We start from the raw sequence: 27,155 nt of genomic DNA, 5'->3' as shown, positions 1-27,155 counted from the left end.
CTAATGTGTAAAAATATTGGTGAGACAACAGCATGTACACTTACAAAAAAAGGTTCACTATATTCTATTTTATTTAATCTGTATTAACAGTTTGAATCAAGTATATAAAGGAATAACACATCAAGACAAAATTATATTTTTAAACATCTTTTAATGTTCAAAACGAAAAAAAAGAAAATGAGAATCCTAATAATTATATGGAATCATTTATACTTCCACTTAAAATATGCAAAGCATACATCATATCATTATGGCATCATGTCATTATAATATAGAAATATTGTAATATTGATTGAAAATTAACCACAGTCATATCATGTTCATCTTCAGATAAACATTAGGAAATAAAGGCATACAACTCCAAAGAGGATTCACAGAAAAAAAGAATATGAGAAGAACTTGAACTTGTTACTTGGACAAAACCACCATAAAAATAAAATCATCTCTCAAGTAAAAAAAATACTTTTGTTACACAGCAGATCTCACATAGTCTCTGGCTACACTGTGCAAAACATTTCATAATTAATGTTTAAAAAGAGGTCTGTACAAGTTGCGCAAACCTTAATTGACATCTAACGGTCTTACAGAGGGGCTAACATCCAGTTTAAGTGGGGTTCATGAGCAAATTTAACTACATATGAGAGCATTTAACCTGCAATTTATGCATTATATGTTGCTAATATATGGCAGATTCACATTTACATGATTCCCTGTCATCACAGTTTCATATTCACAGTTCCTCAAAATAAACGTTGCAACATCCCAACAGTCTTTTTGGTTTTACTTCTTAGCTGCATGACTTCTGTAGTGTTTATGGGCCTCGATGATCTCTGAAACGACGGAGGGGTCGTCCAGCGTGGAGACGTCCCCCAGGTTGCTCGTGTCTTGCATGGCAACCTTCCGCAAGATTCTCCTCATGATTTTTCCAGAGCGTGTTTTAGGAAGTCGCTTCACAACCTTAAAAAGAGAGAAAGTAGATGCTTTCATAGACAGCTGACAAAACAAATCTCTAAACCATCTGTGCAACAGATCTGCACAGACAGTGATTTTAAAACAGAAAATCTGTTCTGTGATCAATCATAATCTTTTTTGTAAATGATAAAAGAATAATATAGATTAAAAGTTAACATTGTACAATAAAGTTCAATAAAAAAAAGTCAATGATTTTACCAGGAAATTATCAGGGATAGCATATTTAGCTATTTTGGTAGCCACTAGGTGTCTCAGATCTTCCACAACAGCATGCTGGTTCTCAGTAGCAGATTCTTTCAAAACCACAAATGCAAATGGAACTGGTAAAAAAGAGAAAAGAAAGTAAGATATATGTAAACACTGTAAAATCGGATACGCTTTCATTACTGAATGACTGATTTTGTGACGGTCAATTAACCCTCTATTACTTTTTTAGTGTTGTTTACACAATGACCAAGGGTGTCGTGTAGCACACAGTGGAAGGGGTCAAAAGGTCTCTGGTTGCTGGGTTTGTTCCAGATGGCTCATGAATGAAAACAGGTGAGATAATGTCTCACCTTCTCCTTTGATCTCATGGGGAATTCCGACCACTGCGGTTTCAGGAACATCTGGATGTTCATCCTGATAACAGAGAAACACATAGTAAACAAAAAGTTTGATTCTACACTACCTTTGAAAAGTTTGTTTAAAAGTCTCTTATGTTTACCAAAGCTGCATTTAATAGAAATAGTAAAACAGTAAACAATAAATTACTATATTTTATATAGTAATTTATTCCTGTGATGCAAAGTAGAGCTGAACAGTTTTAGATAAATTGAGAATCACGATTTTTTTGGTTCAAATAGAGATCACGATTCTAAACTAAGCAAAATAACATGTAATTTACTAGAGGCTGTGCAAAATATAAATAGCTGCAGTCTTTTTAAAAATGTTTCATTTGAATGAATTATTTTAAAAAAATTGTTTGAATGAATGATTCAATGACTCACTCATAAATACTTCACTTGTTCATTACTGAATGACTCAACATACTGAATGAATCTCTTGAATGAATGATTCAATGAAATGCATTTTTTTAACATTAAAAATTAAAACGCTACACTGGCGTTTTCATTGCGTTTCAGAAACGATCTCCATCTACACTAGACAACCAAAAAAAAGCATGTCACATGACCATTCAGGCTGCATACGTCATCAAGGATGTCTTATTTAAAAAAAGTAACTGTAATAAAATTGTATTAGGTGTAAAATACTGCAATTTCATTTTAATGTTGCAATTTAACGGTTACCTTTTTTAAATGAGCCTCCGAAATGAGACGCAACAAATAAGCATGATGTTATTGTTTACATGGTCATTAAGGATACGCAAAGCGATGTGGGCCCACGCCATCGTTTTTAAAAGTCTTACACTGAAACGCAACCCCAGAGTTTTCAAACTGAAACGAGGTCTGCAGCGTTTTTAAAAGTCTCCATTTTCGAGGGTTGAAAACGCTGGAGGAGTATAAACGATAGGTGTAACTGTAGCAAAAGTTATGCATTTTAAAACAAAACTGCACTAGTGTAAATGTAGCCCTAGTGGCAAAACAATGTAATCAACAAATGTTATTTCAAGCACCAATTACTTGCAAAAGATGATTTGCCAACCCGATCTCAAGGCAATTTGTGCATATTTTACGAGGTGGCTAATTTGTACGAATATGTATGGCCTGGCTCGAATTAAATTCAAATTAAGTTTTTGTTTTGAAAAAATGAAGAAAACATACAAAATGAGGTCGTATGTATTCGTACAAATTAGCCACCTTGTAAAATATGTATGAATTGGTCTTGAGATAGCGTTGGATTTGCTGTATTTGATCGCTAGAATGGACATCAGTGTTTATAACCAAACTAGAAATGGTTGAAAAGACGCAAAGCTGTTTCATACCAAAACAAGATAACTGCTCGAACACAGATTTGAATGTTCTATTACGACTTTATCAAAGGTTTAATAGACACAGACAAATCATTTACATTTAGAAATAAGATCGCATGCGTGTTTAAATTGAGATTGCAATATTTTAATGATTAATCGTGCAGCTCTAATGCAAAGCTGAATTTTCTGCAGGGCTTCGTTACTCCAGTCATCATTACGACATTTCTTATTATTATTATTAATTAAAAAAAAAATAGTAGTGCTGCTTAATATTTTTATACAATTTTTCAGGATTCTTTGATGAATAGAAAGTTAAAAAGAACTTTGAACTTCTATTTTAAAAAATATAAATCTTTTTCAATATTATAAATGCATTTAGTCATTTTTGAATTGAATAGAAAAAAAAGAAACACTTACTGACCCCAAACTTTTAAACAGTAGTGTATTTTCACACCTCTGTAAAAAAAGACTCTGTATAGAACTTTATTTATTTATTTTTTTACACGTTTTGTTTCAGGTCTGATTCATTTGCCCAATTATCCACCTTTTTCTTCCTGTGTACATTTTATGGGTCTGTCTTCCAGTCTCATTTGCATCCAGCTATTTTTAGCTGTACAAAAAGCTTGTTTTGCTGCTTGATATTGCAAATTGTTGTTTCTTAACATATTATTTTAATGCGTTATCTTAATTATGAGCACACTTGTTTGTAGTGCAAACAATTTTACCATTTACTGCTCTATTTATTTCCTTATAGCAGCTAATGAAGCGGAAGTCTCACCCATATGCTTACTTCTGCGTCTGCGTTAAAGAATAACATGGATTGTAGTGTTGTGCATTCCAGTGATTTGAAAGAAAGCGTTGGGCTCAGGAATACTGAATTAAGCTTGTGATAAAGGAACTTAGGGTCTCACCAGTGCATCTTCTATCTCAGCGGTGCCCAGCCGATGCCCACTGATATTAATGACGTCGTCCATTCGTCCTGTGATCTGGTAGTAACCGTCTTCAGTGCGGTACGCTCCATCACCCGTAAAATACTGACCTGTGACAGTTAACACCTTAATACTAGTCCACCTTGTATCTTTGATCACTATTAAGTTAACTTTTAATGAGGTAAAAACTGAAATGGATTGCAATCTACAACACGTTTAAAGAATCCAAACAGATTATTTTGACATTTCCCCAGCTAGGACTTGCTAACATTCCACTCATGCCCTCGCTCTGAAGTCAAAGTCAAAAAGAACATTTTAATAATTCAACAAGTATCCAAACTTTTCTGTTTCATAACTTTTACAGCAAGGATCTTCAAGAGCTTGTGGGGTCTCGCTCACCTTGGTACGGTTTAAAATATGCATCTACGAATCTCTGGTGGTCTCCAAATATGGTTCTGGCCATTCCAGGCCAAGGCTGGCTGATGCACAGAGCTCCACTGACATCATTTCCTGTTATTATCTGTCCCTGTTGATGAAGCAAAATTGATTATTCTACATTACTACAGACACGTGCACTGAGAGGTCTTGCCTCTTCTCAGCTGATCCTAATGGGAGGGGATAAAAATCCCTCTGAATAGCCCCGGAGCTTAACAAAAGACCGCCTCAGACGAGATTGGACGTGCTCCAGCATGCTTACTCCTTTTTTTTCCAGCTGCAGTAGAGAATTTGTGGGCTCAAAGTTCATCACTGTCTGTCACACAAAGCTTTCTTTAATCACAGCAGGAGAAGCTGGACGCATAGATCCAGGCAGAGCCAGGCAGAGCAGAAGACAAATATACCCCATGTTTAACCCATGTCTGATTAAGACAGTCTGCAAGCAATTATCTAGAACAGTTGTTAACTACACTAGAAAAAACAGGAAGAGCTAATTAGAACTAATTGTCGTAATTTACTTTGACGTGTTACAGTGCGAGTATGTATTTTACATTATCTCACAACTGAGACTTTTTTGTATTTGTGACCTTTTGAAGTTCACAGATTAGGACTATATTTCTCAATTGTGACTATTTCTTGCAAATGGGGCTTTATATCTCACAATCATGTCTCTTCTCAATTGACACATTTTTCTGATTATGAATAAATCTCAAAATTGTAAATTAATTTTCTATAATTGCAGCTTTATATTTCACAATTATAACTTTATTTCACAGCTGTACCTTTTTATTTTTACATGAATATATATTTTGGTTGCACTTTTATTTCTAACATTTATGACTTTTAATTTATAATTGTAACTATTTTAGATTATGGCTATAGCTTACAATTTGTTTCTCACAATTTTTTAATTTTACAATTTTAACTTTATATTTCAAATTATTAAGAATATATTTCAGCTGCAACTTCATTCCTCAAAATTATGATGTTTTTCACAGCTATAGCGTTATATTTTAGAATATTACTACATTTTACAGTTGGGGATTTATATATTACAATTATGACTTTTTCACAATTATAACTTTAAATTTCAAAATATTACTACATATTACAATTAGGGATTTATATATCACAATTATTCCTTTTTCACAATTATAACTTCATATTTCTGAATATTACTACATCTTACAATTAGGGATTTATATATCACAATTACGAATTTTTTACAATTATAACTTTATTTTCAGAATTTCTTATTTCAGTTGCAACTCAGTTTTTCAAAATTATGACCTTCTTCACAATTATAGTTTCATATTTACGAATATTACCACATCTTTCAATGGGGGATTTATATATAACAATTATTACTTTTTCACAATTACACCTTTATATTTCAGAATATTACTACATCTTACATTTGGGGATTTATATATCGCATTTTATGACTTTTTTCACAATTATAATTTTATATTTCAGAATATTACCACATCTTACAATTGGGTATTTATATATGACAGTTACAACTTTATCTCACAATTCTCACTTTTTATTTCAGATTACAACTATATCTCACAGTTGCTACTTTGTTTCTTGCAACTTCCACTTTATATCTCACAATTAAGACTTTTTATTTCACAATTGTCACTTTTCTAACAATTATGACTTCTTTATTTTACAACTTTAACTTTATTAATAATTTTAGATTATTATATTTCAGCTGCAACTTTATTTCTCAGTTATAACTTTATATTTCAGTATATTACTATATCTTACATTTGGGTATTTATATCTCAATTATGACAATTACGACTTTATTTCTCAATTATGACAATTATGACTTTATTTCTCAATTATGACAATTATGGCTTTATTTCACAGCTGTCACTTTTTATTTCATATTATATCTATATCTCACAATCACTACTTTACTTCTTGCAACTTCCACTTTATATCACACAAGGCCACTTCACATCTGACTCTGAAGAATTTAACTTGCTAAAAATGCATTGCATGTTCCTAAACAACAACTGGCCAAGCAGTGAGTCAGGACACAAATAAACAAGTATGGATCACCTTCTCCCCGAGTAGTGCCGGCTGGATGCCAAAAAAGGGTCTCATAGCCATAGCAGGCCGGATCTCTGCTCCCGGTTCAGCTGGGAGTGGAGCGATACAGACACCGCCAGTTTCTGAGGAGAGAAAGATGGAGCCTGGTGAATTATCTCTCTATTTCTGATTAACATCACACATGGTGTAAATCATCCCATCAGTGCTGCCAGACTAAGTATACAATATACAGACAAGAACAGATTCAGCGATTGACAGTCTTATGCAGAGTGCATTTTACCTGTTTGCCACCATGTGTCCACCAGAGGGCATCGTCCATCCCCAACCACATTATGAAACCATTCCCATGCTTCATGATTAATGGGCTCTCCAACTGCCAACAGATCACACATTCACATGGTCATTTCTATAGACAAATTCATCGACCAACCCACCGCACTTAAAAACTTGTCTCTAAGTTGATATGACTGAGTGACCTGGCAATTCAGGGAAATCTTGGCCTTATCTTTTTTAAGTGGAACTGGCAGGTGCTAAAGGGACAAACAAAACCCAGACTGGCTATGCATCTAGTGTCCTTGATGTTTGGCACAAAGTAAGATTTTCCATTGTTGATTGAGGCTGTGTGACTAGACTCATTAAAATTTATCCAGAGTAAGAAGGCTAAATTTTAACCTTGGCTGAACACTCACCCATTCAGAGCTGACTATAACAGGGTGGAGGAAGTACAATACCTGGGCTAGCAAAACAAAGGTTTTTGGTTCAAACCCTGAAAAGGGTGACCCTTACACTGAACAGCTGATTAGTTCCCCTTCCTCATTGTGCCCTTGCAATGCACTTAGCCCTCTTGAAGAAACCTGGGGTCAGTTGTAATGCATTGCTAAAAAGACACACAGACTTCACAAAGAGTTGATAGAATTCACAGTGTTTTTTGATAACAGGTCAAATTTATTTTTGTAATATAATATATACCCTTCAAAAATCTGTGACCAGTAAGTATCTTATGCTCACCAAGGCTGCATTTATTTGATCAAAAATATATTAAAAACAGAAATAATCCAAAATATTATTACAATTTAAAAGAACAATTTAAAAAAAATGTAATTTATTCCTGAATCCTGTGATGGCAAAGCTGAATTTTTGCCTTTTTTTCTTTTCTTTTTTTAAATTTTTTAAATTTTGCAATTTCTTCAGTGTCACACGATCCTTCAGAAATCATCTTAATATGCTCAAAAAATTTTTTAATGCTTAATATTTTTGCAGAAACCATAAGACTTTTTAGAATTCTTTGATGAATATAAAGTTCAAAAGAACAGCAAATATATATATATATATATAAACTTTATAAATGTCTTTATCACTTTTGATCAATTTGATGCGTCCTTGCAAATAAAATACTTTTTTTTAATCTTACTGACCCCAAACTTTTCAATGGTAGTGTACAATATTCCAAAATATTTTCAGTTTTGGGGGTAACTCATTACAAGTTTTGCAATCAGATTACTTTTTTCAAGTAACTAAAGTAACAAATTTTTAATTTACTAGAAAATATCTGAGTTTCTTTTTCAATACAGACATAAATTTACACTTCCTTCAGCCTGAGCGCTTATTCACTTTTGGTGTGAAAGGGCTTTTACATTTCCCAAAAGTAGAACATACATTTACATATATTAATTAAAGTAGTGCTGTCAGTCGATAAAAAAAGTTTTAATCTAATTAATTACATGATGTATTGTTTGATTAAGCTAATTAATCGCAAAATAATGCGCCTTTGAATCATTGATTCACATGATTCGCTCAAAACGTGGATTCATTTAGAAACTAAACACCGCTGTGTTGCTCTGAGACGCATAACAATTCTGCTATGGCTTCAAAGGTAGTATGTTCTCTGCAAAATTGAGCAAAAACATAATATAATGTTTAAACTATAACACAATATCAATTTCTTATTTACTGAATTGTACAAAATCACATTTAAGCTTGTGATAGATCGGGACAAAATCAGCACTCGTGTCATATTGCTCTTGCTGCCTGTGAGATATCATATGATATGTGATATATATAGAAATATAAAACAAAACACATACAGGGGCATTTCACATACAGCACCAATATTGGGCGGGGCCAGCGTGTTAACTGCGTTAAAATATTTTAATCATGTTATTTTTTCATAACTAATTAATTAATGCGTTAAGGCCCTGTCTAGATTTTAAAAAGTACCACAAAAGTAACATAACATTACTTTCCACAGAAAGTAACTAATGTAATGGATTACTTTTAAAAGTAACTTTCCCCAACACTGAATATATTCAACCACCAAAAAGTATATATTACAACAGCTGTACTTGTGGCTGTACTAGTCTCACCTGATGCAAGTGTCTTCAGTGATGATCTGTCATATTTCTTCACCCAGTTTTCTTCATATTTCAGGAGTAATCTGATGGCAGTGGGAGCTCCATAAAACTGGTTTATTCTTAACCTCTGAACTGTCTCCCAGTAACGACCTAAAACAGTCACAAAACACATTCTAACAGTCAAGACAATGACAATAAAGAGTCCGATTTACAACCACTACACATACATTATGAAACTACAAAAAAGTTGAACATGAACATCAACAATAATTTTGACTACAGACATCATGAAAAAACATGTCTTAATTGATTCCAACTTTTAAAAAAGCAAATTTAAGCAGGTTTTATTAGGAGACCATCAAAGGAAATGTTTCCTGTAGAGGTCACACTGTAAAGCCCACACTGCTTTACGGCCACTCATGAAGGCTCATTTCCATTAAAATACACTCATAAAGGCAGATAAGACTTACTATGCAGGTTAATGTGTCACGCGATTTTATCTGAGAACTGAACAAAAGAAGTTCATTCACTTTTAAAGGGCTGGGAGGGGCACTAACACTATCTGACATGATCTAGAGGGGTCATCACCTCTATCAGAATAGATGAGAGGAGGAACATGACCAAAACAATTGCTAAACCCTAAGGACTGAATAGCTGCAAAACACTTCGCTAAAAAGAGAATGACCCCATTCAGAAGTTTATATACGCTTGATTCTGTGTAAACAGGTGTGTGTAAACTTTTGAACGGGGTCATTTTTATAAATTCAGCTATTATTTTCTCTTGTGGACTATATGTAAACATCTTTTATGTGAAATATCTTATTCAGGTCAGTACTAGATAAAAATATCATGCATTTTGTATAATCTTATGTTGGTAAAATAATTAACACTTTGCAGATTCTGCAAGGTGTATGTACACTTCTGACCTCAACTGTATATACTGCATGGACCATTAGTATTGGTAATTTCTTTTGATATCTCACCTGGATTAGGGTACACAGGTGTGCTCTCAAACAGAACAGATGTGGCTCCATTACACAGGGGTCCGTATACAACATAGGTGTGACCAGTAATCCATCCGATGTCAGCAACACAACCAAACACATCTCCAGGTGTGTAGTCAAACACATACTGCAACAACAGACGGGCGTACAGACAAATAATAACGCTATACATCATATCATATAATAAAACATTTGGTATAAGCTTTTAAAACAAGACACTGTTTCTGAACCATCGTGTGCCGCTAAAGACTGGAATAATACAGACACCCCCACACAAATATAAATATAGATTTTACTGGGATCAGAAAAGCACAGAGACACACCTGATGTGTGAGGGAAGCATAGAGCAGGTAACCAGCCTGTGTGTGCACGATGCCCTTGGGTTTACCCGTACTGCCTGAGGTATACAGCATGAACAACATCTCCTCGCTGTCCATGGGCTCTGGAGCACACACTGAAGACTGTCCTGCCATCACCTGACACAGAAAAAGAAAAAGTTAAAAAATTAAAGAGAAAGAGTTCAACTTCCTGAAATCCATATCATGTCTCGTAATCTCTTAATTAGCGTTTCAACCGTGCAAAGACGTTTGTAACAGCTTGTAAACAATGTCACGTCACATTTACCTCAGAAAAACACATTCAGTAACCATTAATTCGTTAGTCAGCTAGAACAAAGAACTCTAGACAGGAGTTAAAACTAAGTACCATATAGCATATTAATATTAATTTTTACTTTTCTTCAGTGTTTAATTTATGTTTAAATAAATTTGTCAAGTTTTTATGACAGCACCATTTAAAGGTTTATATTTCAAAAAATGAATTGGAATAGAAATACAATTATGTAGCATAACTGTAACTTTATTATTCTAAACACTTCACTGAGAGTAATTTAAGCATTTGTATACAAATCATTACATTTTAACCTTCAATATTATAGAAAAGTAGTACCAGCTGACTCTCATGTGTATTTTACAGCATTAGTTGAGAGATTTATTTTTCCTTGAAAAAATTTGACATGTACTATACCTGATATGTATCTCAAATATCGAATCGGAAATTGAACTGAATCGCAAGCTTATGAATCAACATCGAATTGTGAAATTTCAAAACCCAGCTCTACTAATAGTATACTTAACTATGTTTAATGCTGTTTAAATCATTCAGTTAAAATGCTAAATCATATGTTAATCCTGTAAAGATAAGCTCAGTAGGGGGAGGATGAGGTGTGAAGTTGTTTATTATTGTATCGTGGTGTGCTTGTGATACGGATGTTGCACACAGCAGGAAGAACAAATTTCCACACCTTCACACACAGCTGTGACTGGAGAGTTTCAGGAGTTGCCCTTGGTGTTCTTTAGAACTGAATCACACAAATGCAATATAAATTCAACCATCACCTTTATATCTAATATTTTAGTTTCTGTTCAGTCACTGTTCATTTTCATGCTTTCATGAAGGTAGCAAAGGGTTAACTTTCAGTTATCCCATTGTTATTGTCTTTTATTTTATCTGTTGTGTAATTGAATAATAACCTTTGTTTATGCTAAATGGATTTTCTGCTTGTTTTGCCAGCGTTAATGTTGAAGACTAATGTGTTTTCTGCAAATAACGAGATTAAATTAGCTATTTACCCTGCAACCAAAACATTAATCTTATAACTCTAAAGCCCATTTTAACTTAATATGGAGAGTTCACATAGACCCAAACCTGCTTTTCTGCAGTGTGATTCTGTCCAATTTTTCTCTTTTTTTATATCACATGTAATCTAGTATTTCCCTGAACTGCCCTACAAATAGAATACTGCCAAACTGGCCGACATGTGACCACTATGACCAATTCCAGACGGGAAAATTCCTACCCTTGTACAGCGTGGGAGAACATCACTATAGAGACAAAACAAGATGGGCTGTTCCCCAACTTCTCAAAAATGAAGTGGAAATAGAACTATACTCCTAGTTTTGTGTCCTAATTAGATACAAATTAGGGACACATTCCTTTTCCACTTCCCAAACCACTACAAAGCTTTGCAAAAAAACGTTTTTGGTAGATGAAACCCTACAGAGTGTAAACCTAGCAAAAAGTGACTAGCTGGACAGATATAAAATACTTTGAAACATTTATATATTTGATGCTTAGGCAAATGTAAACCACTTAATCTAAAGCTTTTCTCCTTTGTTGCAGTCATGCTACTGTTATTTTTCATGGCTGAACAAATTGTCTTTCAATGGCATATTTGTTTTGTCTGGCACATTGGTAAAAACAGCAGACAGGGTTCAGCAAGGTTCATTTTGAAAAATGAATTGTCCAATTCATTTTTCATTGACCAATTCAAATGAAGTTCTTAAAAATGCATATTACTAATCAAAAATTAAGTTTTGATATATTTACAATTTTACAAAATATCTTCATGGAACATGATCTTTACTTAATTTCCTAATGATTTTTGGCATTTAAAAAAAAATCTATAATTTTGACCCATACAATGTATTTTTGGCTATTGCTACAAATATAGGCCAGCGACTTAAGACTGGTTTTGTGCTCCAGTCTCACCTTTATTCTTTGCAGAGTCTTGTGTGTTTCTGGATTTAAATGTGTATTTTTACATTTATTTACACTTTTTTATTGCATTGCACTTGTTGTTGTTTTAACAATGTTATTTATTAGAGAATATAAGTGTAATCTTTGGAGATACACTTACTTTAGTAAATTGTAGAGCAATAATATCTGAAAATGATAAGGTACAGTGCTGCCTTTTTTCAGTTAAACACAGGCCTGGCAGAGGTGTTTAAAAAACTAATTAAAAAAAGGCTTTCTAATCTGTACACTTTAGAATCTCACTGTTCTGTGATTTACCTCATCTAATGAAACGTCAAGTTTGCCCATCGGAATGCTATTGTTAGTTCTCTTGGTCACAAACACATGCCGGACAGATGGGCAGCTCTTCACTGCTTTATCCACTGTTGACTTCAGATCGAAGATACGGCCGCCCCTCACACCTTGGTTGCATGTGATGACAAACTCGCACTGGGCTGTGTGTATGGAAGAGAAAGAAAAAATTAAACAGACACTATCCAGACAATGTACAACAGCTGATACAGCCAGTGAGCAAATAGACTTGGTAGCTAAATTTAAATATGACAGCTATGTGTAAACACACTTCATTTAAGGTAATTTTTAAAACAATTGATAAGTTCACTGTATTTTAAGAAAACTGTCTCAACTTAACCACTGTCACTGGATGATATTTGTTCATAGTAAGATCAGAAAGAAACATCTGCTCATTGTCTGTTGTATGAAATAAGATAAGAAAAGGCCTCTATTGCAACAAACGCCCTTTGGAAATGATCTCTGTCCATACTATCACGTACACCCCCACATGAATGCACTGGGTTTTTGTTTAGCTAGCTACCCTTCCCTAATTTGTACAAAAACACAACATGGAAACACACTTGACCCTTCTGTCAAGCTTAGCATTCCTAGAAGGTATACAGTAACTTCACTAGAATTTAATAACCAGCAGAGGATTTTAAACTGTGTAGTTGCGTTTAATAGTCCACAACTGTTTAATGTTAAATGTTTCAATGTTATTTAGTCTTACTGCACACAATTCAGTGCACATAAAAAAAGTCTTTATAATCTTTCATCCAAATATAAGAACTTGCTCTGCCAGGGCTATTTTCTATTTCTATACAAATCTATACTGCCCTCCAAAAGTTTGGAAACACCCCTGGCAAAGTGTAGTTTTGGACGATATCAGCATAAATCCTTATCATTTTTTGCTGCAAATACATTAAAGTAACTAATATGTAAATACAATTTTCATTTTGATTACATAATACTTGGTTACTGGTTTAAATTTGGAAATTGAGTCGTAAATCAAAAATTTACGTTTTTTTCTATGTATAAACTGTTTATGTAATAAAATATGTTTTTGTAGTTTGTGTTATGTTGTGTCTTGTCCCTTATCAGTGCAAAATTATCACAAATTAAAAATGATTCATTCCAGTATCCAAAATCCCACTTTTCTAGGGCGTTTCCAAACTTTTGGAGGGCAGTTTATATAGATACAGTAAAAACAGTAATATTGTGAAATATTATTAAAATTTGAAAAATAACAGCTTTATTTTAACACACACTACCAGTCAAAGGTTTGTGAACAGTAAGATTTTTAATGTTTTTTAAAGAAGTCTCTTCTGCTCACCAAGCCTGCATTTATTTGATATAAAGTACAGCAAAAACAGTAACATTTCGAAATATTTTTACTATTTAAAATAATTGTTTTCTATTTAATTATATATTAAAATGTAATTTATTCCTGTGATTTCAAAGCTGAATTTTATCATCAATTCTCTAGTCACATGATCCTTTAGAAATCATTCTAATAATCTGATTTGCTGTTTAAAAAACATTTATTATTAGCATTCATCTGATATAATTAGAAACTATAATTTGTAACATTCTAAATTTTTTATCTTTATTATCACGTTTGATCAATTTGAAGTATCCTTGCAAAATAAAAGTATTATTTTTAAAAAAATTTTGTTTTGCAAAAAAAAAAAAAAAACCTTTTAAAATATTTCACAATATTACTGATTTTGCTGTATTTTGGATCAAATAAATGCAGGCCTGGTGAGCAAAAGAGAATTCTTTTAAAAACATTACAAATCTTACTGTTACAAAAACATGTGACTGGTAGAGTATTTTAAAAAGTAATTTATTCCTGTGATGGCAAATCTGAATTTCTTGAGCCATAACTCCAGTCTTCAATGTCACATAGTCCTTCTTTCAAAAAAAACTATATATTTTTATAGAAACCACTTTTAACTACTCATTTAACATTTGGCAAACCCTACATTTTTGTAATTAAATATCCTCCTAAAATATGTTGTGGGTGCTGTTTCATGTTTCCTTTAATAGACAAGAAATTAAACCAACTGACCCTTTGCTAAGCCCCGCCCTAAAACATTAATGACCAATCCCATCTTAGCAACTGTTGCCATGCATCATTTTTTCAGACATGCTTTTGCTCATCTAACATTGGTGTGTGTTTAGATGGTTTCAAACACAATTTTACAAAAATTAGCAACAAATTAAAAGAGCATGTTATTGCTAGTTCACTTTTAATAGTGGGTACCCTTAGAGAATAATCAGTATAAATGACCTCAGATTGAATTATTGTGTACATTTTGCTCATGTAAAAACATCACGGTTGTTTTTTCACTGATTTGTAATACTTGTAAAGACTACTTTTCAGCTACTGAGACAAGTTCACTGGTTTATGACCATGTTTTACTCACCATCCCGAATTCTGCCAGCCAAAGCCTCTGAGCTGAACCCTGCGAACACCACAGTGTGTACGGCACCAATACGGGCACAGGCCAACATGGCTGCTACTGCCATAGGAGACACAGGCATGTAGATGGCCACCCGCTCTCCTCTCTGGACACCATAACTCTTTAAAGTGTTGGCAAGACGACAGGTCATCTCCAGAAGCTCCCTAAGATTTGAATGTTTTACAGATATTAACATACAGGAAATAATGTAATTTCAAGTAGTTCAAGTGCTGAATTAAAGTGGACTTACACATGAAACATGAGGTCACATGGTCATAATGCCCTAAACTGACATTTATTATGGGGTGTATTTATACTATAATAAAGTACTGGCAAGTTTTTGTTGGTCTAATGAACATATTATTATGCCAGATTGTGTCTGAGGTAACAGGTTCAAAGGATGAGACACGTGTCTAAGCAAACAACTTTCTAGTACAGCCTGTACTGTACATACGTCACGTCTCAAGCATTTCTTGATTTTCTCCATATGTTTGTGAGATCAGTGACAAAACACTTTCACTTTCATACTGCGTATCGTTGTCTTTGTACTTCCTGTTCACTTGTGGAAGCAGGAAAGCGATGTGTACATGTACGCTGCTAACGGTGTCATCCTTTAAACACATGACTGATTGTGCAATCTGACTGTTTCTTCACAAAACACCCTCAAGTGATTCCTGTCTGACCTAGAATGAGATACAGGGAAACTAATCTGCACATCTCTGCAATAAAAGATGAGAAACAGTTCATTTTCAAGGTTCAGTGCACAGGCTAGATCAGAGGAAACGGCCTGCTGACTGTCATGTTTTGTTAACAGCGTGGACAGTAGATCCTGTAAATATTTAGCCTACTGTTAACAGCAGTGATCTGAACCACAGCCAGGAATATTCAATCCTTATTTCAAGCACTAGAGAGTGAGGGGGATGCAAATTCCATCACGGGAACCTCAAAACCTGCTTTTGTTCTCCATATGAAAGTGCATGTGAAGGAATTCCCCCCAAACTCTGCAGTAGCGTGCTCTCATATTACATGTTAACCGTCTCAATCCCAGTATGGCCAGAATTATCACAACATTATAAAGAACAGTATGAAAAGTTTGAGATGACGTTTAACAGTGTTATTAAATTTTTAATGTTTTCAAACATTAACTTGTATTAGATGACTGCAAAGGTAATCTAAACGAAAAACTAGGGGAATTAGCATAAACATGCAATGCTAGTCTTATTGTGAGCAGAATTCATTGGGAAAATATGATAGTTGCTCTCAAAGTCACTGGAAAATGAACTTGCATTGATGTTATTAACTGAAACTTTTATAAAAAATTGAAAGAAGAGGATCTTAGTTCCATTCACATGTAACACAATTTTAAGTCAATAATAAAGTCCATCAAAGAGCAAAAAACGTATCTAGAAATGCGCTTGCCGTGCATCCAAACAAAAGGTCTGCATGCCGACATGCTAGCAATCTTTATTTATTCTTATAAAGTGTAAAAAAATGCTCAGTGCATATTCAAATCATATTCAATCGTTTAGGTTGGATGCACGGCAAGCGATACCTAAAAAAAATATAAATATTACATGAAAAAATAATTAAATAGTGCTGTCAAATGATTAATTGCAATTAATTGCATCCAAAATAAAAGTTTGTTTTACATAATATATGTATGTGTACGGTGTATATTTATTATGTATATATAAATACACACACAGCATGTATTTTGAAAATATTTACATGTACAGTATATAAATTTATATTCTAATATTTTATATTGTATATAAATATTTTTAATATATAAACTTAATATTTTTCTTGAATATATACACATGCATGTGTTTGTATTTACATATACATAATAAATATACACAGGACATACATTTATTTTGGAAACAAAACCTTTTTTTTTGGATGCAATTAATCACAATTAATTGTTTGACAGCACTATAATGACTGATCTAAACACTAAAATTACTAAAACTTAAAAATATATTAAAGCTAAACTGAGATATTTAAAAAAAAATGAAAAAAGCACATAAAATTACTGAACTAAAATTGAAACGAAAACAACATATATAAAAAAAGTATAATTCAAAATATTAATAAATACTAAACACTATTGGTGACAATTATGCAATCAATAGGGAGTTACTGGAATAAATTCTAAACTAGCAAATAAAAATCACTAAAAGCAACCAGTGTTGGGCGTAACGCATTACAAATAATGTGAACTACGTATTCAGATTATTTTTCAAAGTATCTAGTAAAATAACGCAATAATTTTAAATGTACAACAAGGTATCCGAATTACTTTTTCAAATAAGTAACACAAGTTAATTTGATTTCTTTTGTTCCAGTGTTGAAAAAAATTAGGAGTGAGGTGTAGATCAGAGGTTAGCCTTAGACATATTGATTTCACCAAAAACTTACTTATATAATTTTTCCGTTATGAAAAATAAATAAGCAAGCCCAGCCCATGTGACAAAAACTAACGCAAAAGTAATGTAAAAAGTAATTTTTTTTTTAAATTAATTAAAATTTAGTTACTTTGTATGGAGTAATGCAATAATATAATCCATTACTTTTAAAAGTAACTTTCACCCAACACTGACAGCAACATAAAATCAGATACTAGTTTGTTTTAAATAAAAAAACACACATGCTAGAACTGCTTGCTTTGAACTCAGTGTGTTGAAAATGTGAAAGTGGGGGTGAACGAGGGTAATGGGGGCGGGGTAATGATAAAGTGCCACATGTGAATTTCTCAGGAGCTTGAAATGTACCTGTATGTGATCTTTTCTTCTGTCCCAGGTTCATCTTTCTCCCAAATCAAGGCCACTCTGTTTGGATCCTTTGCCACGTGCACGTCCAAACAATTCACTGTCAATAAGCGTAAGAGGAAGTTACTGCTGTGTTTACTGTTGACAATAAAATTGCTCTTTATGCAATTATAAAGCATTTGAAAATGTAAGTATAATCATCTCAGTTAAGTTAAAATACACTCATGACTTGTTGTCCTGGTAGACAGAAAGCTGTGGAGGTTTATCGGCGATCAAAACTGTTAAAAAAAAAAGATGTGATACTCACCAGAGACGTTCAACTGCCCTCCAAGAAACCAGTTGATTTTCCCGCTGGAGAGATCGCAGTCCGTCACTTGATCGAAAGGCTTGGTCCATGCCAGCCTTTCCTTGGCGATGGATCCCCAGAAAGTTTCTGAATCTTTAATTGACAGCTCATATAAGTCTGCGTATGTCCTTCCAGCGAGATGCGAGCTGAGGTCCGGTTGAGCCGCGCTGATGCTGTTGGACAGAGACCTCGCATGACCCCGTGAGATGAACACTTTGCGCAAACATTTCTTGTTCATAAAGATAACATTTCCCCTGGTCAAAGAATTCAGCAAACTTATGCTCACACGTCCAGTCATTATTCCACCAAGTCAGTGCTGGAGTGAAGTTTGCTCAAGTTTCTACAGCCCGTGACTGTTCCTCACAAGAGAGGGAGGAGGAAACTTGTTGACAAAGCGCTCGCCTGAAGAAAAACTCACTAGTACAAACCGCCCCTTAAATCAGCTTCACTGTGATCCAAACCATGTCATGAATCACAAGAGCTTTGGCTGTCACAGTCGATTCCAACGCTGCAATTTCCTTTATTGATCGGGAGTTTTGGATGTTACAAAATATCGGATTGTACTTAGTGCACACTTTAATGATTTCAAAATGAGACGCGTAAACATATTTTGTGTACATATTCTGTGTGAAAACATCGTTTTAAAGCATATGTTGCATATTATTTCACATGGTAAAGTGATTAATTTATAATGACGTTTGGATCAAACGGTTTCACTTTTCGGTTTCTAAAACTGGATCACGACACGCTGTACTAATATTGGACTCAACTACCCCAAACTCATGCTGCCCCCTAGTGGAAGAGGGGCAGTTTTTTGCTGAGTTAGATGTGTTCCTGGATCAACATATTTTGACTGGTATTAGTCAAATGTTGACCCTAACAACATTTTAATCCAAAAATTTAATCTTGACCACATCCCTACACCTAAACCTAACCTTACCCATGAGTAATCCCTAAAATCAGAGGAAATTATAGATGAATGACACTGATGTACAAGCACAAAACACTGACTGTAAGCCTAAACTATAAACTGTTTTTTCAAATCTGATTGGTTAATCACAATGTTGTTCCAGGGTCAACAAAGATGTTGATTCAGGAACATGTCGTACTTGGTAAAATCAGGTTCTGCAATCAGATAGATAGATAGATAGAATTTCTTCAACAAGTTTCCTTCTTTGCAAGACAAATTTGGATCTGGAACCCTGTCCTGGCTAAAACGCAGGCTATGAATTGGTAGCCTAATGTGCTGTTCTCATTCTATGTGTGTGTGTGTGTGTGTGTGTGTGTGTGTGTGTGTGTGTGTGTGTGTGTGGAAATGAGCTGCATTGCACCATAGATTTTAGTTCCCTACACACACCATCAGAAAGTCTCTGTTCTTTTGGGCCTCTCAGCAAAATGTGCTGCCTCGTGGCAGAGTTTGGACTGAGAGCAAGTGATGATATTTAAATGTTAGTGTTATTTATGAGTTCCCCTTTTCACCTGTAAATAATTATAATGCAAGCATATTGTGGGCGTTTTTGTTTACATTTGTTCCTAACCTAAGAGTTTTTTTTTTACTGCAGTAAGTACTGAGCCATTGTTTATTAAAGTCAAAATAACGGCATTCCGGTCTAACGAGAAGTGACAGTATTTGTGATTAATTATAAAGCTACATCTTACCGTAATTCAGAGTTAATGCCTGCCAAAAGTAATTAAATGGTTAAAATACTGTGATAGGACGTAGTGGTCGGATTGGCCAATCAGGATGTAGGGGCGTGGTGAATCTCGGAAGTGTAGGGCGGAGCTTCGCGGCAGCGTTTAGCGAGCACAAAACTTGTTCTGTGGGTTTATGTGAGTAACTGAATCAAATAGTGCGGGAAGTGTTGCGATATGATGATGCAGTGGGAAAGATTGCGCAAAGAAATCAGTTCTTATGTTTAAAGTCGTGAATGACTGTTTGAGCAAATAAACTAATTTTGATGCACTTTACACCCTGATTGAACTATTGAAATGGATTGTCATGAAAACAGACCACAAGCTCCTCACATTTCCTTGAAATATAACAATGTTATATATATAATTGATATATCCCTTGATATGTATTCCAGTATTTTGTAGAATTCGTGAAGCGGTTATAAAGAAATTCATAAAACGTATTTATTGTTTTGTGCGTATTATAGAGGGTGGCATCTTTTAGATGTTAATAATCAGTAAACTGCTTGACTATGCAGGATTGTTATTTATAAAACGCTTTGGTAATATCCTCTAAAATACGATTTTAGCGTACTTTCAGCCTAGTTTATTATATTTTGCTGCAGTTTTTTTTAAATCAAGTTGTCTGCACAGCAAGAACACTCCCTGTGTACTAATAACTGACCTATTGCAAGTTTGATGAATAACCAATTAGTGTGCATTTTCTTAACCTACAGGTTCAGCCTTCATGACTCCAAAATGGGAGCTGGTATCTCTACCTCGATGGGAGATGACGGCATACTGGATTTTCTCCTTCTCCTCCCATCTCTATTCTTTCTACCAGTTACACAGGTTTTCTAAAGGTGAGCTGCCATCTGACTCAGAAAAAAACACAAACCCCTAGGTTACAAAAAAAGGTTTTTAGAGTCTTAGATCTCAACACAATGGTTAATCAAGGGGTACAATTGTTAATTAGCAAGAGAAGATTCAAAGACCAAACCTAAAATACAGTGCCTTGCGAAAGTATTCATACCCCTTCATTTTTTCATATTTTTTGTTGCTGCCTTATGTTAAACTGCTTTAAATTACTTTTTTTCCCACATCAATCTACACTCCATACACCATAATGACAAAGCACAAACAGAATTGTCACAACTTCGTAAATGTATAAAAAAAAAAAAAAAAAAAAAAAATGAAATAATTACATTGTATAAGTATTCATACCTTTAACTCAGTATATAGCTGGAGCACCTTTACAACCTCGAGTCTTTTTGGGTATGATGCAACAAGCTTTATTCATCGGCATTTGGCAGTTATCTGCTATTATTCTTCTCACCTCTTCACCTCTCAAGCTCTGTCAGGTTGAATGGGGGTAGACCAGAAATCAGGTTTGTCCAGAAGTATTTCAGAGAAATATTTGATTGGGTTCAGGCCCAGGACCACCCAAGGGCAGTCACAGAGCTGTCTATAAACCAATCTAGCAGTGTACTTGGTTCATTGTCCTGTTGGAAGGTGAGCCTTCTCTTAGTCACCACTGTAACCAAGTTTCCTCTCCGTCAGTTGCTCAGTTTGGCTAGGAGGCCAGCTCTAGGAAGAGTCCAGGTTATTTCAAACTTCTTCCATTAAGAGTAACAGAGACTACATGCTTCTGTGAACCTTCAATGCAGCAGATTTTTTTCTGAACTCTTTCCCAGATGTGTGGCTTGATCCAATCCGGTTTCTGAGCCGTACAGACAGTTTTTTCTTTTTTTGCTTAAAGGCTTGTTTTTTCTTTTATTAAGATGTGTGTGCCTTTCGAAATCATGACCATTCAGATGAATTTGCCGCAGGTTAACTTTATTTGATGTGTAGTAACATCTTCAACCAATATGAATGCTCATGAGCTAAATTTCAAGAGTCCCAGATATGGTATGAATACTTATGCAGTCATTTCATTTTTTTATTTTTATATGGTGTATAGAGTGTAGATTCATGTGGGGAAAAAGTCATTTAAAGCAGTTTAAGCTAAGGAAGCAACATAGCAAAATGTGGAGAAAAAAAAAGGGGGGTATGAATACTTTCGAAAGGCACTGTATATTTAAAAAAATAAGCCAAACAAAATTGCAACTGAACAAGATGCAAGTTGCACAGGCATTAGACAACCACCACCCCACTAATTTTTTTAGCTAGATATAAACAAAATATATGAATTATTGAATACCATATACCTGTTTATACCTAAACTTATCCCAAATTAATATAAAATATGATTTTGCTGCATTTTTAGTACACACAAGGGGCTTTACGTTATGACTTGTCAGTTTGAAAAGGCCTGCTGTAGTGTGTGGGGGGGTGCTCATTCCTGTCGTGTTAACTGCTGACTCTAAGGGCTCTGAAAAGGTTGTGCTGTCATTTTGAGGGACGATGGGATCTCAGGTCAGCAAAAGGCAACACACAGCACCCATTTTATCTCTTTCAACCAAAACATGCCAGTCAAAAAAGTGCAAAAATAAAGCTTCTGGCGTATCCTCATGCACAGAAAAAACACTGCATAAATAATAACAGTGGGTGAAATCTTTTAGCCATCACAAAAACACCATCCAGTTGACTTTGCTGCATTGTCTCAGTGAAATCCTTTTGAATAAAGCTGAACTGACAATTAAAAATGCTAAGCAAGACATTTGCTTGTGGATAATAAATGGAAGAAAATCAGCCATTCAGTGTTCTTAAGTTTTATTCTCAGGTTCTAACAAACTAGTTCATTTTTATCTTAAATATTGCATGTTGTGTTTTAATCGTTTAGCGAGGTCTTACTTTTTTAAATCACATTGGCTCTGACGTAAATCAATATACAAAATATGACTCACTTAAAATCTACATCTAGGCAAACATGCCCATGGGACAACTTTGTGCAGTCTTTGTGTCCCAACACAGCGCAGCCACCAGATGGCACTGTGGTCTTACTTCTATTTCCATGTACACTTTTATTTCCAGAAAAAGTGTGCATGTTTATGATAGTGTGGATAGATCCTTGCCTGCCAGTGCACCCTGCAGGAAAACCGTCTGTCGAGGTGATGAGAGGTCCGTCCTGAGAAACTGGATGAAGAAAGATGTAGGGAGAGACGGATGGAGAGAGAGAGGGGTGGGGTGGAGAAAACAATACCAAACTGACACTGCATTGCAGGGGAGAAAGGCGAGTTAATGCATGTGTGCAGAGAATATGCAAAAGATCTTATCCTTCATCTAAAACTTACAACTGCAATATCCAGTTTTCAGAATTTGTTCATCCATTTTGCAACACATGGGTTAAAGTTCTTATATTCTTCGCAGTTGATTTAAAGGGAAAGTTTACCTAAAATGAAAATTCTGTCATCATTTACTCACCTTCATGTTCTGACTTTCTTCTGTGGAAAACCAAGGAGAAGTTTAGCAGAATGTTAGAGCTGTTTTTATCTTGGAGCTGCAAAACTTTCCTTTGAAAACCATACAAGTTTGGAATGACATGAGGAAACATTTTTTGAGTGAACCATCTATTTACAATAAGTTGTGCTTTGAATCCATCATGTCTCATAATGTCCGTATCATAAAAGTCAGGAATGATGTGGATGTTGAATAAACGCAAACACAATTCTGATTCTAGTTAGCTAAAGTAGTCCTGTGTGTGGACTTTGAATACCTCCTGAATAGTGTGTGAGAAATGTGTTTCCTGTGTGTGATTGACAGAGCATGAGGTCAGTCTGGACAGAGAGGTGCAGCTGGAGAGAGGATTCCTTATATGGGGATTCAAGAAGGTGAGAGAACGCATGGTAATTATATTAGTGACTTTAATCAGAGTGACATATTTGGCTGATGCACCCCACCAAGCCCAATTTCCTGTTTCCCGCTCAATCATCAAGTTCCTTTTATACAGACACTCTGTGTGTGTATGCATTTGTATATGTGTGTTTTTCTGTCTCTGTTTTTAGGACCCTACTGATTTTGAGTGGAGTTTTTGGAATGAGTGGGCGTGGAGATCTCTTCTGTGGTCTCTAATTGGCCATGCTGTGGTGTCCAGATTGGCGGGTCATTTTCTGCCTCAGGTAAGTTTAATTTAGAGCAAATGAAGTCATAAAATATTTGCGCACTTCATAATTTTTCCTTATGCGTTTGTGCTATAGTTCCGACTGGCAGTCTTAACGGCGTATGGCGTCATCTCAGCTTGTTGGCTTCTCGGAGTGCAGGGTTTGACTCTTTTGATGCTGCATCTGAGCATCTCATTGGTGGTTGCTCAGCTACGTAGCCCCATCCTCTCATGGTTTTGCACCCTCCTGCTGCTCTGCACACTCAATGTCACTGCCCTCCAGGATTTACAGGTGTGTGAATATGTCAGTAATGGCTGTAAACCATGTATGTGAGGCACCAAATTTTCTCCTCCTCTAAAGCTGGATGAAAGTGTCCAATTTAAAGGGTTTGTTCACCCAGAAAGAATTCTGTGCTCATTTACTCACTTTCATGCAGTTCCAAGTCATTATGGCTTCTTTTTCTTTTTCCTGGAACACAAAGGGAGATATTTAATGATGTGCTGGTTGCTTTTTTCCCATGAAATTATCACATGCGATGGCTGAAAAAGGACGCGAAACCACATAAAAGTATCATAAAACTGTCATAAAATTGACCATAAGACTTGTGCACCATACTCAGTATTCATGAGGAAAATGGGAATGCCTGACTTCAACAAATGGTACATGCTGTGTGCATGTTTCAATCTGAGAATATTTATTTAATATTTGAATTGGTTCATCTAAAAGTAGACATTTCACTCTCTATACGTATATTTTTCGTGTAGGTAAGGCAAGTATACAAAGAGTTTCACACTCAAGTTCACAGAGACCAAGATGGCAGAAAGTGTGTCCTTAATTCTTTTACAAAAGCACAACGTTTTGTTGTTATTGTGAGTGCACACAAATAAACGTAGAATCTTTACAGATTCGAAAGATGTATTGCTTTTATCTGTATGCTTTTATCAAAAATGACGGAGTATTTTAAGTGACCGCACCGGCTCCTCCATCTGTCATGCAGTGAGCGCACTACTATTCAGCTTCCACACTCATCACAGACATTTGATAGCACGCATTTTTAGGTTAACATTGGATTGAGCAGTCATGTAAAGCTGCTAATACCTACATTTAGATAAAAAGCTATATTTGAGGTCGATGAATAATAGGTGAGCGTTTGGATGTCCTGCCCTACCTGCAAAGCTACCTGAAAAATTTTTCAGAGCTGGTGCACCTAGGGCAAAAGCTGCTGTAAACGCAAAGAACGGTCGCACCAAATGTTGATTTCATTTAGTTAATAGAAGGTAATTGATGAAGAAAATCTATTTATGACAGCATCCTCATTTTACAGCATTTTTACACAAGTGCCTAAAACTTTTAACAGTTCTGCAGCTTTGCAGGTAGGTTTCTTGAAGCATCCTGGAGACTTTGTCACAGTTCTTCTAGATTTAGTCTGTCTGAGTTTGTTCTGTTTCTTCATGTCATTCCAGACAGACTGGATGATGATGAGATCAGATCTCTGTGCAGAGCACTCGCTGTTGTCAGACTCCTTGTGCAAGCAAAAATCTCACTGGATTATTACGATTAATGGCAAAATGAATGTTTGGAAATGTAATCTGATATTTCCTACTGACACACTACAGCAAAAGACCGACTTTAACTGACTTTAAACCATTTTTTAGCTGAAGAAAATACTAGTGGCCTAAGACTTTTGCACAGTACTGTAAGTTAGACAAGAATATCTCAGAATGAGCGATTGAAGTGTTGTGTTGCTGGATGTGATAACAATGAACATAGTGGTTGTCACTTACTCCCGACATCTGAGCCGCAGAAGATGCAGTCGATTACCTTTGTTTGTGAATGGAATGCGTCACCTGATCTACATAAATGTGTCTATGTTCGTGTGAATCATTCGTGATCCAGCTTAACTTACAGCAGAAGTGAGTATAAGGGTTTTTTTTAATGAATCTTTGCGATCGCCTTTCCTAATAAGGTGCCTGTTAGCAAGTTTAGTGGCTAAATGCGGCTAAAGTAAACAGGCTCGTCACTCCACAGAGAGAAGAGAGGGGCGGGGCGAGCAGAGCTCATTAACATTTAAAGCAACCTCGACCAGAACAGGATGAATTTTGCAGAGCTGATATTATAGACTTTTCATTAAGACCCTAAAGAATCATATCAATCTTGTGGAAAATGGGCATCCTATGACTCATTTAAGTTAAAAAGCTCCCTGCAGGTAAAGATTATTAGTGAATAACTTTGCAACGTTTTGGTCTATTTCTCACACAAATCTGTTTTATGTCTTCAGAAGACTTGAAATATAGACTATGAATCACAAGCAGTTTTGGGCCCTTTTTCTTTTACTGTGACCTTTTAACGTGTATTGTAATTGCATGGAAAAGAATGACGAGCAGATTCTTCAAAATTTCTCCTTTTGTGTTACACAAAGTAAAGCATGCAGGTTTTGACTTTTGTAACCATGAGTAAATGATGACAGAACTACTGTTTTTTTTTGTCGCTGTATCTGTATTGATGAGGTGAGGTGCGTGGAGAGACTGAGGGATTTGTCCAGTTCAGGATCAGGTCCAGCAGAGTCTATGCTGTCTCCAGGACTCTCAGAGCACATCTGCAGAGCTCCGCAGAGAGAATGGAGATGAGACTGAAACAAGGCTGCATTAAATGTCACCATTCTCTTCACACAAACACTAGCATACACTCTCCAACAGTCTCCCATGCAAACATTCAAAGTCAAACATTTACATGCACAACAGTGCTTGCGTATTTCCTTTTTTCTCACACAATAGATGTTATAACAGCACAACAAAAAGAGCCAGCTGACTCCCAGAAGGTCTTTTTGTTTGTTTGTTTCTTTATCTGCTTAGTCACTTGACACAGTGAATGATTGATTGACAGCTGTCATTAAATATCCGACTGAAGGGGAAAGCAACAAGATTAACAAGCTTGTGCAGATGGAGAGTGGGAAAGAGACCGAGGGAGTATTGATCTGAGTGACAAATGAGTTCCCTCCATGCCTCGAGTTTCTCTTTGATTAATTGTGACACAGGCCCAAAGCTTCCCCTCTTAATTAAACCTTCATTTAATTATTATTTATTACTCAGAAGCAGTCATTAACATCCCCATCTGAAGAACAAACAACTGTAATTTAATCTATTGTGATCTTTATTCGCTTTTAATGATGTCTTTTTTCAGCACATCTCTGTTTACCTCAGTAACTTATGAGCTGTGAAAAACCCACAGGAAGATAGCAATACCCATGCAGCCACTGCAGAGATCGCCATAATGACATACAAAGAAAAACAGCATCAACCAGCGACTAATTTCAGAACGCTGCCCTGT

At 35.2% G+C, this 27,155-nt stretch overlaps 2 protein-coding genes across 2 annotated transcripts in view; one reads left to right on the top strand and one right to left on the bottom strand.

Moving 5' to 3' along the window:
- Positions 1–53: 53 nt before the first annotated feature.
- acss1 (acyl-CoA synthetase short chain family member 1) lies at positions 54–18,571 on the bottom strand. Its single transcript, XM_051133122.1, has 14 exons — positions 18,079–18,571; positions 17,775–17,871; positions 14,965–15,164; positions 12,521–12,696; positions 9,991–10,143; positions 9,647–9,794; positions 8,676–8,813; positions 6,593–6,685; positions 6,322–6,434; positions 4,213–4,339; positions 3,796–3,923; positions 1,530–1,593; positions 1,171–1,292; positions 54–957 (listed from the first exon to the last, which is right to left on the bottom strand). Exons 1-14 carry the CDS (start codon positions 18,413–18,415, stop codon positions 781–783), a joined length of 2,073 nt encoding a protein of 690 aa, XP_050989079.1. The 5' UTR covers positions 18,416–18,571; the 3' UTR covers positions 54–780.
- A 1,294-nt stretch (positions 18,572–19,865) lies between these two features.
- hhat (hedgehog acyltransferase) overlaps positions 19,866–27,155 on the top strand; it is a 41,150-nt gene continuing 33,860 nt past the window's right edge. The window contains exons 1-5 of the mRNA XM_051132606.1: positions 19,866–19,947; positions 20,526–20,651; positions 23,491–23,558; positions 23,733–23,846; positions 23,925–24,119. Coding sequence (XP_050988563.1) covers positions 20,537–20,651; positions 23,491–23,558; positions 23,733–23,846; positions 23,925–24,119 — 492 coding nt within the window. The 5' untranslated portion in view covers positions 19,866–19,947; positions 20,526–20,536. The remainder of the gene's footprint in view (positions 19,948–20,525; positions 20,652–23,490; positions 23,559–23,732; positions 23,847–23,924; positions 24,120–27,155) is intronic.

The sequence above is a fragment of the Labeo rohita genome, chromosome 17 (assembly GCF_022985175.1).
Source record: "Labeo rohita strain BAU-BD-2019 chromosome 17, IGBB_LRoh.1.0, whole genome shotgun sequence".
Lineage (NCBI taxonomy): Eukaryota > Metazoa > Chordata > Actinopteri > Cypriniformes > Cyprinidae > Labeo > Labeo rohita.
Note: the sequence above shows the minus strand (reverse complement) of the source record. Positions and strands in the feature narration are given on the sequence as shown.

Coding starts and splice junctions, on each gene's coding strand:
- acss1 (XM_051133122.1), bottom strand. CDS start 18,415: ATGACTGGACGTGTGAGCATAAGTTTGCTGAATTCTTTGACCAGGGGA. Junction 6,435..6,592: donor GGACACATGGTGGCAAACAG/GTAAAATGCACT, acceptor TTCTCTCCTCAG/AAACTGGCGGTGTCTGTATC. Junction 4,340..6,321: donor CGGCACTACTCGGGGAGAAG/GTGATCCATACT, acceptor CTTCATCAACAG/GGACAGATAATAACAGGAAA.